General features: G+C 45.9%; 1 protein-coding gene across 1 annotated transcript in view; it reads left to right on the top strand.

Moving 5' to 3' along the window:
• Positions 1 to 13,327, top strand: part of FMN2 (formin 2) — a 160,054-nt gene that overhangs the window by 119,628 nt on the left and 27,099 nt on the right. Inside the window, 1 exon segment of the mRNA XM_080650940.1 lies at positions 12,765 to 12,914. Within this exon segment, the coding sequence (XP_080507066.1) occupies positions 12,765 to 12,914 (150 nt within the window).

Raw genomic sequence — 13,327 nt, 5'->3', positions numbered from 1 at the left:
ATATATTTTATTGATATTTCACAGAAAGGAAGGGAGAGGGATAGAAAGCTAGAAACATCGATGAGAGAGAAACACCAATCAGCTGCCTCCTGCACACCTCCCACTGAGGATGTGCCCGCAACCAAGGTACATGCCCTTGACTGGAATCGAACCCGGGACCCTTCAATCCGCAGGTCGACGCTCTATCCACTGAGCCAAACCAGTTTCAGCATAATTAATTGCTTATTAATAAGACAAAAGTAAATTTGTTAGCGAAGCAATTACCACAGAATTGATAGTTAATGTCATTTATTTTGGCTTCTGCTGTGATGAATGTTTGACTGTATAGTTTTAAAATCTACTTAATCTACATCCTAGTACCAATCTTACTTTAATTTTTGAAGAGCATACATTCGTTCTCTATTTCATTTTAATACCAGCAGAGGCAATTTCAAACAACCAGTAGTAAAAGGCGAGAAATAGTGGTGGAAGAAAGCACATTTGCAAAAGAATGTTGAATCGCAGATTTTAAAAAATAAATGCTATTTCTGTGTGTAATACTGCTGGAGTGGTATTTAGCCCAAGCCAGGATTGCGTAACCCATGAGTTGAAATGGAAACTTTCTCTCTCATGCAAAATAAAGATACAACGAAGGAGGGGAAACAACGGAATTTCATTCCAGTGGTTCCACAGGGTATGTCACTGTTCATCTGTCACGGGAGAGAAAGTCTTTAATCCATCCTGAGGGGATGCACACGTAGTTTATCATGTGTGGTGAGCGTCCGTCTGTAACGTGTTTATCCAAGGAATGGCCTTCTGGAACACGCATAAGATGAAAAGTGAAATGTTTAGTTCAGAATAGGCCTATTTTCCAGGATCGTTCCGAGGAACTGTCCGGAGATGAACAGCAAGACTCCAGGTCTGTGTTTATCGGGCCGGTGCTGGCGGGCCAGGCAGGCTCCAGCCTGGTATGAACACCGAAGGGATGTGCCACGTCTTCGCAGAACCCCCAAACAATGACGTCATTCCCTTCACAGCGCTGATAAAGCCAGACAAAGCGGAACCTTGCTGTTCTCCCAGTTCGAGTCCTTCCCCAGTACAGTCAGCATTTGGGGGCCTCGAGGAGGGGGGCTTCCCAGGGTCAAAGGTGGAAGCTGACGTTCACCCCTTTCACTAACAGGCCATGTGGTCAGTGTTCGGGGCAGCACTTCTTCGAACCAAGGGGTCTTCTTCCATAGCTGCATTGTTTAAAGTCTGATAGAACCCATTGACTTTCATCCGGCCGGTGTGGCTCAGTGGTTAAGGGTGGACCCATGAAGTAGGAGGTCACGGTTCGATTCCCGGTCAGGGCACATGCCCAGGTTGTGGGCTCGATCCCCAGTGTGGGGCGTGCAGGAGGCAGCCGATCCAGGATCCTCTCTCATCATGGATATTTCTCTCTGTCTCCCCACCTCTCCCTTCCTCTCTGAAATCAATAAAAATACATTTAAAAAAAAAATAGAAGAAGGCTGTCAAAGTGACACGATGGCTTAGATCACCTCACAGTGATCTATATCTCTTTGAAGGCATTTTTGTATGTTCAGAAATCATAGGAGATGGTCTGTATAGATATGGGCCAGAAATGGACTATTTCTTTTTTAAAAAATATATTTTTATAGATTTCAGAGAGGAAGGGAGAGGGAGAGAGACAGAAACATCAATGATGAGAAGGAATCATTGATCGGCTGCCTCCTGCACGCCCCCCACTGGGGATGGAGCCCACAACCCAGGCATGTGCCCTTAGCCGGAATTGAACCCGGGACCCTTCCGTCCGCAGGCCGACGCTCTATCCACTGAGCCACACCGGCTAGGGCTGGACTCTTTCTTTCTGTTTCAAACTGCATCCGTGTCCTCAAAAACGTCAGGAGGCCAGAGAGTCTAATCAGCTTGCAAATACTTCCCCAGAGGCTCTGGCGTTCCCCAGCAGCGGCCGCGAGCTCCGTGTCACTCTTACAAGAAAGGTATTCCACTCGGGATGGCAATGCTATGCGGCTTGCAACATGCCAGGAATATCTTGCAAATAGTGCTGGGCTAGTGAAGCCGACATTTATCCAAGTACATTTTTCAAATGCCAGATCCTGTCTTTTTCCAGCCCCTGATCTCGGCGTTGACCTCAGGGTGCAAGGCAGGTTTCCGTGGCCGGGGATGTGGTTCGAATGAGTCAGGCTGCACGGAGAGAGCTCGGTGATATTTCTAGTGACGATTGTCCCAAAGGTGAGGAGTTGCTCTTCTGCGCTGATTGGAGCTTTCTCTACGATGTGGACTAGGAAGGCTTCGGGGACCTGAGGCCCCCGGGTCTCTCGATATTCTTGTGAGGGACGGGGTGGGGTAATGAAGTCTCAGTGTCTGTTACGCAGATGAAGGAATGTCTGTTAAATCACTTCCCCAGTATCAGGGAGTGAGGTAGCAGAGAGCCAAGCATGCAATCCAAGCCACCTTACAAGCTGAACGCTGCGTTGTCTATTGTGCAACTGCAGGATTCAGTTAGGAAACTTGGAATTCGCCAGAATGAATGAAATACTGCTATTTGTAGGAATGGCTTGCTGCTATTTAATTCCGTGGAACAATAATTTATAACGCATTTCTTATCATGTTTCTGCCACTCAGTTACCCTGTCAGGAGAAAACTAGCAATATATGTTAAAACACTTCGTAAATCATATGCGAAAATGTAAATACAGTTGTACACGTAAGATATATTTCCCAGGTCAGGTGGAACCTTCAGTATCAAATTGTTTCCCCAGCAGTTTCCTTTAAAAAATATTTTTATTGAAATCAGAGAGGAAGGGAGAGGGAGAGAGAGAGAAACATCGATGGTGAAAGAAAATCATTGAGTGGCTGCCTCCTGCACGCCCCCTACTGGGGATGGAGCTCATAACCCGGGCATGTATCCTTGACCGGAATTGAACCCAGGACCCTTCAGTCCACAGGCCGACGCTCTATCCACTGAGCCAAACTGGCTAGGGCTCCAGCCATTTCTTCAAAGCGGGGTGCTTCATGGTCAACGTTGTGTAAGTCTGCTAGGCTGCATCAGCGCCGACGCTGTTTATTAGGGTGCTGGTGGCATGTCTAACCCCACACATTTGTAATTTTCAGTAGCCATAGGAGACAGACATGCAGACCACCGATTCCTTCCAACATATAACAGATTCCCCACCGGTTTTAAACGTCTGTACCCCTCCCGGTGGGCTCCACTCTTAGTTGCAAGGCCCTCCTGCCACAGAACCAAGATGACAGACGGGTCTGAGCCTACAAACACTGTTCCGTTCCTTTTGTCTGGTTTCTCACTGGCGTCATTAACAGGGACAGCAATACATGCGCTTGATATTAATACCAGTATATTAATATCAGCTCTTCTTGGTTAGTGTTTATTTGTTATGGCACTTCCACAACTTTACTTGCCACACAAACAAGGAGGCCCTCAAGCAATCTTTTTAAAAATATATATATTTTATTGATTTTTTTACAGAGAGGGAGAGGGATAGAGAATTAGAAACATCGATGAGAGAGAAACATTGATCAGTTGCCACCTGCACAACCCCTACTGGGGATTTGCCCGCAACCAAGGTACATGCCCTTGACCGGAATCGAACCTGGGACCCTTGAGTCCGCAGGCCGACGCTCTATCCACTGAGCCAAACCGGTCAGGGCCCTCAAGCAATCTTGAAGTGCTGATTCATGCCCTGGGTTTCTCGTTAGCCCTCAGCAGAGTGTCAATCCGACTTAGCAGTACTTGGCCAACTCCACTGTCTATGTCCTGATCGTGTTTTCCGTAATCTGACTCATCACACTCCTAAGGGCATTGCCACACCCGGACATGTTCTTAGGCGAACTCTGGTGATACCGTTAGCAGTTCATGGCACCCATTGTGCCCAGGGTCTGCCTGCGCCCCATCGTAACTGAGGACAGTGGGGTGGTAGGTGAGTCTGTCCCACGGCCCCATCTCCCTGCTGATTTCCTCACGTTCCTTGTGGTTCTACTGATGTTATCTCCGGTTCTCCAAGAAGCAGGTGTCAAAACTGGATTCCCTGGGAAAATAGGGGGGCCAGCTGGTAGACCTGGAGGCACGTCCTGGCCCCAAGGAGGAGAGGGAGGGGAAAGCCTGCCTAGGAAAAGTCTTAGACCGAAGTGCAGTTGCAAGACAGTCTTGGCAAAGCTGATGGGAAGTCACAGAGCCAACGTCACCCTTTAGAGGAGCCTTGTGTCTCCTAGACTTGCACCTGCCTCAGTTTCCCTGCTGTGCTCGCTCCCTAGCAGGGAACAATCCTGGGACTCAGTGAAAGTGAAGTGATTGACTTCAGAGCATAGCTGCTGAGGGCTTTGGTCATTTTCGTTTTCTGCAGTTGGAAATCTGGGAGATCATAAGATGCCTGCTCATGACTGCCATTGAAAGGATGCCTTTATTTCTCTTATTTTTAACTAGAGGCCTGGTGCACAGATTCGTGCACCGGTGGGGTCCCTCGGCCTGGCCTGCGGGGATTGGGCTGAAACCAGAAGTCTAACATCCCCCGAGGGGTCCCGGATTGTGAGAGGGTACAGGCCAGGCTGAGGGACCCCACTGGTGCACGAATCCATGCACCGGGCCTCTAGTATGCATATAAGATTTTTGGCTAATCTCTTCCCGCCCTCCCCTCTCCCCTCTTCCCTCTGACATTCATCAGTCTGTTCCATGTTTCCATGCCTGTGCATTGAGCGTCTGCCCCCTGGTGGTCAGTGCACATCATAGCTACTGGTCGAATGGTCAAACGGTCACTTGGGCTTTCATATATATATATATAGATAGATACCTTTAATTAACAAGTATTCATTTATTTACTATTTTGGCCCCTTTCCAAAATAATCTAACTTGCAAATTATTTATGTTTTCTCACCACCGTTCCACAAGTCGTCCATCAGTGTTTTAGGTCTGACCTTTGGTGTGTGTGGAAGATGTGATGTCTGGACTTAGGTTCCTTGGTGTTTATTGTTTTGTATGTTGACGTCCGTTGTTACAGCACCATTTGTTGAAAGGATTGTCCTTCCTCCATTGAGTTGCCTTGGCTCCTTTGTCAAAAATCAGTCAACTGTGTTTGTGAGCCTACTTCTGGGCACTGTTCTGTCTCATGGATTTCCATGTCTGCTCTTCCACCGATGCCATGCTGTCCTGATTACTGTAGCTTTATAGTAAGTCTTGACATGGGGTAAGGTGAGGTCTTCAACTTTGTTTTTTTTTTTGTCTTCAGCACCGGGATGGCCATCCCAGTCTCTTGCCTCTACAATCAATTTTCTTGATCTTAAAAAAACACACGAACACACCCGTTTTGGGGTTTGTTGATTTCTCTAGTTATTTGCAGTTTTCCACTTCATTTATATCCGCTTTAATTTTTATTATTTCTTCTCTTCGGCTTGCTTTAGGCTTAAACTGCATGTTTTACTTCATTTTCTCTAAGGTAGACTCTTATGCTATGGATCTTTCTCTCTCTCTCTTTTTTTTCTAATATAAACACTTTATGCTGTAAGTTTTCATGTAAGCTCTGCTTCATCTGTACCCTGTAATGTTGACAGCTCGTATTTTCAGTTCAGAAATTTTCTAATTTCCCCCCAGGGATTCTCTTTGACCTGTGAATTCTTCAGAAATGATTTGGAGGTGTTCCTGTTAATCTTTCTGTTATTGATTTCCAATTTAATCCCATTGTGGTCAGAGAGCATACTTGGTCTGATTTCCTTTCCTTTCACTCTTTCCCTTCCCCCGACATAATTATGAGATAACACAGGATTTTCATATAAATTAAAACTGATGTCAGGCCGAAACCGGTTTGGCTCAGTGGATAGAGCGTCGGCCTGCGGACTGAAGGGTCCCAGGTTCGATTCCGGTCAAGGGCACGTACCTTGGTTGCGAGCACATCCCCAGTAGGGGGCGTGCAGGAGGCAGCTGATCGATGTTTTTCTCTCATCGATGTTTCTAGCTCTCTATCCCTCTCCCTTCCTCTCTGTGAAATATCAATAAAATATATTTAAAAAACAAAAAAACAAAAAACAAAACTGATGTCAGTATGTCAGCTTCTTAGGGGACAGCAGACCAGCCCGAGTGGGTTCACCACCCTCACCCTTTCCTCCCTACTCACCTACGCACTTTATCTCACTCCCCTGAAGAACGTTTGCAGTAGCTCCTGCCAAGAGAATTCCTTTACTTCCATCGAATCGCTGTTCATTTCTTAGCTTTGACAAATGCACTGTGACTGTGTGAGGTGTTAATATGAGGAGAAGCTGAGTGAAGGCTATATGGGAATTCTCTATCTTACGTATTCACCATTTCTGCAAGTCAAAAATTAGTACAAAGTGAAGCTATGAAGTAGGTCAACCCGAGATCCCATAATTGAGAGTTTTATGAAGGACCAATGGAAATAATATATTGAGTTCCATTACTTAAGGGCATAAGGATAAAAACTGGGAAAAGTTAGAGGTTTTGGTCAGGGACCCCCTAGAGGACAATAGTGAGAAGCCAGTCTCAAAATGAGTGAGGACCCAGAAGCATTGAATCATAGACCGTCTATACCGAAATAATGGCGTCTTTCAGTGAGTCTGCGTGGCTGAGAGAAGTATTTTTGAATAAAGAAATCTGAATATGCTTTTAGGATCAGGAGAATAAGCCAACAGTAAGAGAGTTTAGATGTTGGAAATGAGAGGCAATGGACTTGATACTTTCCTCAAGAAAGTAGCTGTGGGCGGGATAAAGACCCTGCAGGTGAATAATTAAGGATTGATTTAGAGGTGATGGATGTTATTTTTCTCCCTTGGAGGTCAAGGTGCCATGATGGAGTTAGAGAGAATACATTTTAGAGTGGTGAAAAATGATGTAAATGGGTACAGTGAGATTTTTATGACAGGTAGAATTCAGGGCATGAAAAGAATAGAGGTCAATGACAGGAGATGGGAGGGGAATCATGGCCTTAGCGTTGTTGACCATAGTGGTTGTCTGGTTCCTAGTTTTCGGGATCAGCATGAGTCTCAGTTTTCATGGTCTCCTCAGGGCCAATTTGTGCCTGAAAATGTGTCACTTGGATTTTTTAAGCTTCTCTCCCATGTTTTATATGAGCTGATAGTTGATCTTACGTCGAATGACTTTTTTCTCTAAGAGCAGTTGGCTGTTTTGAGATCACAATGACCCTGAAGGGAGACAGACCACAGTTTTCATTTTAAGAGAAAAGAAATACCAGCTTGTCCTCTTACCAGCCTGGATTCCTCTGATGCCCTGTTGCTTAGGCAAACCGGTTGGCATCTTGGTGCTTTTTAGAAAATGGGGAAGACCCCTCAGAGGCCTTTTAATAATGAGCGCAATGGATTTATTCTGCCTGTTGGGGGCAATAAGATAGGTTATATTTCATTTAAGTCGCTATGGGGGTGGAGGAAGTGAAGATGTTGATTTAGAGTCCCCAAATTGCAGCTATTTGTAGAGGCTTTCACTGAAAATAGAGCTTTCTCTTGAGGCTTCAGTTTGTTCTGGAGAATGGTATTACAAAAGCCAGCCTTGCACAATCAAAGTGGCAAAAGCAGGGGGAGATTTATGATGATGACCCTTGGCAGTGCATTCAAACTGCTCCGCTGTCTTGGCCTCCTGTTTCATATTGAGATGCTTTATGTCCTTGGTTCAGACTATCTGAGCTGAATTAACTCACACGTGTGTAATTCTCATTGTGTGTCTAAACCAGGGGTCCTCAAACTTTTTAAACAGGGGGCCAGTTCACTGTCCCTCAGACCGTTGGAGGGCCGGACTATAGTTTAAAAAAAAACCTATGAACAAATTCCTATGTGCACTGCGGGCCTGGGATGCGTCGGCTGCTAAGCAGGACAGGCAGCGGCCCCCGGCGGGCCGGATCCATGTCCTCGGCGGGCCGCATGTGGCCTGCGGGCCGTAGTTTGAGGATGCCTGGTCTAAACTCTCCTTTAGGTCCTAGCTGGTTTGGCTCAGTGGATAGACTGTCGGCCTGCCAGCCTGAAGGGTCCCAGGTTCGATTCTGGTCAAGGGCACATGCCTGGGTTGTGGCCTGGGTTGCGGGCTCAGTCCCCCGTCGGGGGGCGTGCAGGAGGCAGCTGATCAGTGATTCTCTCTCATCATTGATGTTTCTCTCTCTCTCTCTCTCCCTTCCTCTCTGAAATCAATAAAAATATATATTTTTTAAAAACCCTGTCATTTAGTACCTGATTTTTTTTAGTTGTTGTTAAACTCCAAAAGGACCGTGACATTGAGAAGAAAGGAGGGATGATCACAGAGGGAACAGAGGAGGCACCCAGACCCAGATAGACTGACCAGTGGCAGGACTGACGGGCGGGAAGGCCCCTGGGACCATGGAGTCTGTATAAGAAACGGCCTCATCAGACCCTTCCCTTGCACCCACCAGTCCAAATATAGCAATATCTCAAAATAGCCTGCACTGCCCGTAGCACTGGAGCCGGGGAGGGAGCACTTGAGTCCTCAGGCTTGTTGCCATCAGCATGGGAGAGAAATGAAAAAGTGGCCTGAACCAGAACTTGGAGCTGCAACCGAACCTGAGCACAACAACTCACATCTGAACGGTGGTGTTAGCTTTGCTGATGACGATGGCTGTGCTGGCGGTGGGAGGAAGGGGGCGTAGAATTCAGTGGATTCATTTCTTTCAGCAGACCTCTTCGCTTAGCTATTGACTGTGTTATGTCTGTGAAGTGGGTGCCAGGAAGCTGTGTGTGTGTGTGTGTTCGTGTGTATGCAATACATGTTATGGCCTATGAAACAGTCAGGGGACGTTGAGTCAAGAATAAAGGATGCATCCCTTTGTTACCGTCCGCCTCTTATATGATGCCAGGGTAGAAGGAGATGTTTTTCTTCCTACATAAGTGAAGCGAGAGGAATTTGCTTGGCCGGAGTCACTGTATACGCGCTTCGGAGCCAAGGGGGATACACTGAGTAGATGAGTCGGGAGGAGAGGGTAAGGGTGCTTAACCCACACTGGAGCTGGCCTGCTGTCGCCAAGCAGACGGGCACGTTGACATCAGTTTTAATTTTTATAGCGGTTCTGTGTTGTCTCCTAAGTAAGCGGGGATAGGGCAGTGGTCGGCAAACCGCGGCTCGCGAGCCACATGCGGCTCTTTGGCCCCTTGAGTGTGGCTCTTCCACAAAATACCACGGCCTGGGCAAGTCTATGTTGAAGAATTGGCATTAGAAGAAGTTTAAGTTTAAAAAATTTGGCTCTCCAAAGAAATTTCCATCGTCGTACTGTTGATATTTGGCTCTGTGGACGGATGAGTTTGCCGACCACTGGGCTAGGGGAGAAGGAGAATGGACTCGCCCTCTTTCATTTCTCTGTAGGAAGAAAGAGGGCCTGGTCTTTACACACTGTGTGAACTCACCATGAAGGCTCAAGAGGAAGCTTTCACGCCGCCTTCGCGGCTGATCAGTAGTAAGAACCATCACTTAGGGGTCTTATGTGCCTGGCAACGCCATGAACCATGTTACACACTCGATCTCATTTAAGCCTCACACTCATCTGATCGGTAGGAAGCCTTGTCCTTCTCGTGTTAGATATGAGGAGATGAAACTTATCAAAGCTAACGAAGTCCCCGTAGGCCCACTGTGGGCGGGGCCAGAACTAAATCTTGGCTCCTCCGATGTAAAGCCCTTGACTTGAAACCTCGGGCTGCTAAGAGACCGGACAGATTTCTCCCACTACCATGTTCCTAAAAACCAAACGTTTTGTCCCCAGAAGTGTCTAGTGTCGTCGTTCAGCAGAAATCATTCTTTAAGCAAATATTTGTCCCACAGTTCCTCTATGCCAGACACTGTTTGGGTGCTGGGACTGAAGCACACAACCTAAAAGGTAAAAGCACCTCTTCGAGGATTAGTTATAGCAGAGGAAGGCCAGCGGTAAACAAGTAGACCAGATGGCCAGAATTTCTGGTGGCAGGGAGTGCCGTGGAGAAAGGTCAAGCAGGAATATTTGGGGAATCTGTGTTGCGATTTCACTCTGGCTCTTCATGGAAGATCTTGCTGAGGAAGGGATGTGTGAGCAGAGATCTGAGGGGGTGGGAGGCAGCCAGGTGGATGCCTGAGTGACAAGTATTCCATGCAGATGAAGGACAGAGTACAGAATGAGAACGTCAGACCCTGTAAGGCCAGATCGAGGGGAGCAAGAAACTGACGGGTGAAGATGATAAGGTATTATTACTCCCCTTGGAGTGGAAAGTCTCTTTGACATGAGTCAATAAAAAGTAAAGTAATAATACAGATGATTCTGACGATCAGCCCATCTTTATGTTACTCGCCCCAGATTGCTTTAGGGGATACATTCTTTTTCTCTGTAACCAGGATCATTTCTGGAGCAGCCTGCTATACTAGTACATCCGTGAGGCCTCTCTTGTGTTGTTTCATATATGCTTTCAGGTGGTTGAAGAATACATATCTGAACATTGTCATGGAAGAGTTTACATTCTTCTTAAAAAATATATTTTTATTGATTTCAGAGAGGGAGGGAGAGGGAGAGAGAAATATCAATGATGAGAGAGAATCATGGATCAGCTGCCTCCTGCATGCCCCCTCCCCCCCACTGGGGATCCAACCATGACCTCCTGGTTCATACGTCGATGCTCAACCACTGAGCCATGCCAGCCGGGTGAGTTTACCATTCTTGAAGTAGACGCTTGAGAGCAGAGCGGTTATTCTTATGGTGATTCAGTTGTGAGAGCAGCCGTCAATGCCTAGAAGCCTGTAAACTGAGGCATAGCATGGCGAATTGCTTCGTTCAATGCCTTGACTCTTGTGCTAGTATTTGTCAATCCAGTAGAAATGCTCTTCAAGGAAGTAATTGAGTAGCACTTGCATTTTTCTGTGTGTTCTTTTTAAAATTAAATTTATTGGGTGACATTGGTTAATAAGATCATATAGGTTTCAAGAGTACGTTTCTGTGACACATCATCTATATATTGCATTGTGTGCCTACTACCTAGAGCCAAATCTTCTTCTCTCACCATATAATTGGCCCTGTTTACCCTTTAGTACCCCACCCCACCCCCCTCTCTTTGGTAACCACTATGCCGTTGTCTGTGTCTATGAATTTTTGTTGGTATTTCATGTTCATTTGTTGCTTTCAATTTATAGTTTTCTATCCCATATATGAGTGAAATCATATGGTTCTTAACTTTTTCTGTCTGACTTATTTCGCTTAGCGGGATATTCTCAAGGTTGCATTTTTCTTTATCTTCGCCCTGCCATTCGTGGTGCCTGGCAAACCTGCTCACTGATGAAGTAAATGAAAGTTCCTCATCTGCAACTCCTACAGAATAGGTACCCACAGAATGGCGGGCTGAAGTTCAAGGTTCTCTCTAGTGCTTGACCAAGGCTACATCCTGTTCACAGATGGGAAATAACTGATAGTAATAACAGGCCATACAATATTTTAAAAATATTTCATTCGCAGAGAACATGCTTCTCCATGCAGATCATCAATTGTGGCGAGAAAATGCTATTTTAGGGTAATTACCGGGACCTCTGTTGGCTGTAATAAAAACCAAGTTTTGAGTCATTCTTTATGTGTACAGTTCCCAGACAAAGGCTGCCTTCAAAACAGATGAGACGCTTAAGAGAATAGGATTCTCATTTTGTGGTATGTCCGCTTTTCAAATAAGGAAATAAAAAATCAAAACTATTTTAATTATCTGCGGAACATAACTTGTAGTCAAAAACAATATCCAATAGAGTTCTTTTGAGCAATATTCTGGCCTTTTAAAAATATTTTTAGAATGCCGTTTTAAAAGATGCTTATAGCCATTGCTTTTCTGTACTAAACTTGTGTGTGTGTGTGTGCGCATTTGTAATTTAACCAATTCTTTATTATGAGAAATTTAAAACGTGTGCAAAGGTAAACAGAATGTGCAAAGATCTACCGTGTACACATCATCCAACTTCAACAGTTACCAATTGGTTTCATCTATACTTCTACCCATTGCCCCTTTCCATATGTCAAATAACCCTTTTGAAACTCCTTGAAGCTACATGTAGTTGTTATGTAAAGAGCCTCTGAGTGGCTCCTTCTGAAGACAATTAGTCTGTTGTCCCTCATGGATGGGCTCCACTCACTGATGGGAGAGTTTTCAGCATCTCCTGGGACTCTTGCTTTTCTTCCCTCCCCCCGCAATACAGGAAGCCAAATAGCATGGAAGCCAAGTAGTATATAATACATATATTAGTTTGGGGGCAAAATGACTGATCCTTCATTTGTTTAGATGCAGGGGTGAGGAATGTCCGGTCCAGGGGCCATAGAAGGCCCGCAAAATCACTTGGTCTGACCCTGCCAAACATTTGATTTCCTAATTAAATGTCTGACCAAATATAGCAGGTTGATAATTTTGTATGGCCCTCGAAGGATGTTATAACCCACCACGGGCCCTTGACAGAAAAGAGGTTCCCCACCCCTGGGAGAGGGCAGAGAGGAAGTATACCCCACCACCCCCAGGACGTCCCAGCTGGACCACAGGCTCACTTCTGATATAGGTTGGACACATAGTGATTAACTTGGAAAATAGAACTGGACCAGGGAGAGTTCTCAGTGTATGGAAGGTTCTTGTCAGTTGCTCCTCTCTGGGGCCAAAACTCTAACATGGAACCATAAGAGAACTGCTGGGGCCTGAAGAGTTTGTGTCCTCTTAGTTGGTGTCCAATCAGCCTTTGGATGGGGAAAGAACAGCCCGTATTGGAAAGTAAACACAGCTCTTATGCTCTGTGTGTGTCTGCCTTGACAGGTTTTTAGAGACCACGGCCTATTTCTTCATGAAACCAAAACTTGGAGAGAAGGAGGTGTCCCCGAATGTTTTTTTCAGTATCTGGCATGAATTCAGCTCTGACTTTAAAGACTTTTGGAAGAAGGAGAACAAACTTATTCTACAAGAGAGGTAGGTGTTGTGTGTGTGTGTGTGTGTGTGTGTGTGTGTGTGTGTGTGTTTTCATGGGCATGCTGGCATTTTCAAGCTGGTGTTTTATTAGGTGTGACACTGCTAGGATTGCCAACGTTCATAGCCTGAATGAAAAGTTGATGGCCCTCAACCTGGGGCATCCAGTCTAAGAGGGTGCGGACGGAGATTTGGCCAAGTGTAGAGTTTGAGTCAAAGAGTCAGCATAGGGGCTGGGATGCTGCCAAGAATGGTTGGGGTGGTGGTTTGCCAGGACACCTGTCTGGTAAAACAACTTTTATGGCGAGGAAACAACCCCAAAGCAGATGGTGTAGGAGTGGCGTAACCTGCTAAGATGACCACCTCACTGACCTCAAGAGACCAATAGCAAAGACTAAAGGTTAGAAGAATCGGTT

Source organism: Plecotus auritus (assembly GCF_963455305.1).
Source record: "Plecotus auritus genome assembly, chromosome: 14".
Lineage (NCBI taxonomy): Eukaryota > Metazoa > Chordata > Mammalia > Chiroptera > Vespertilionidae > Plecotus > Plecotus auritus.
Note: the sequence above shows the minus strand (reverse complement) of the source record. Positions and strands in the feature narration are given on the sequence as shown.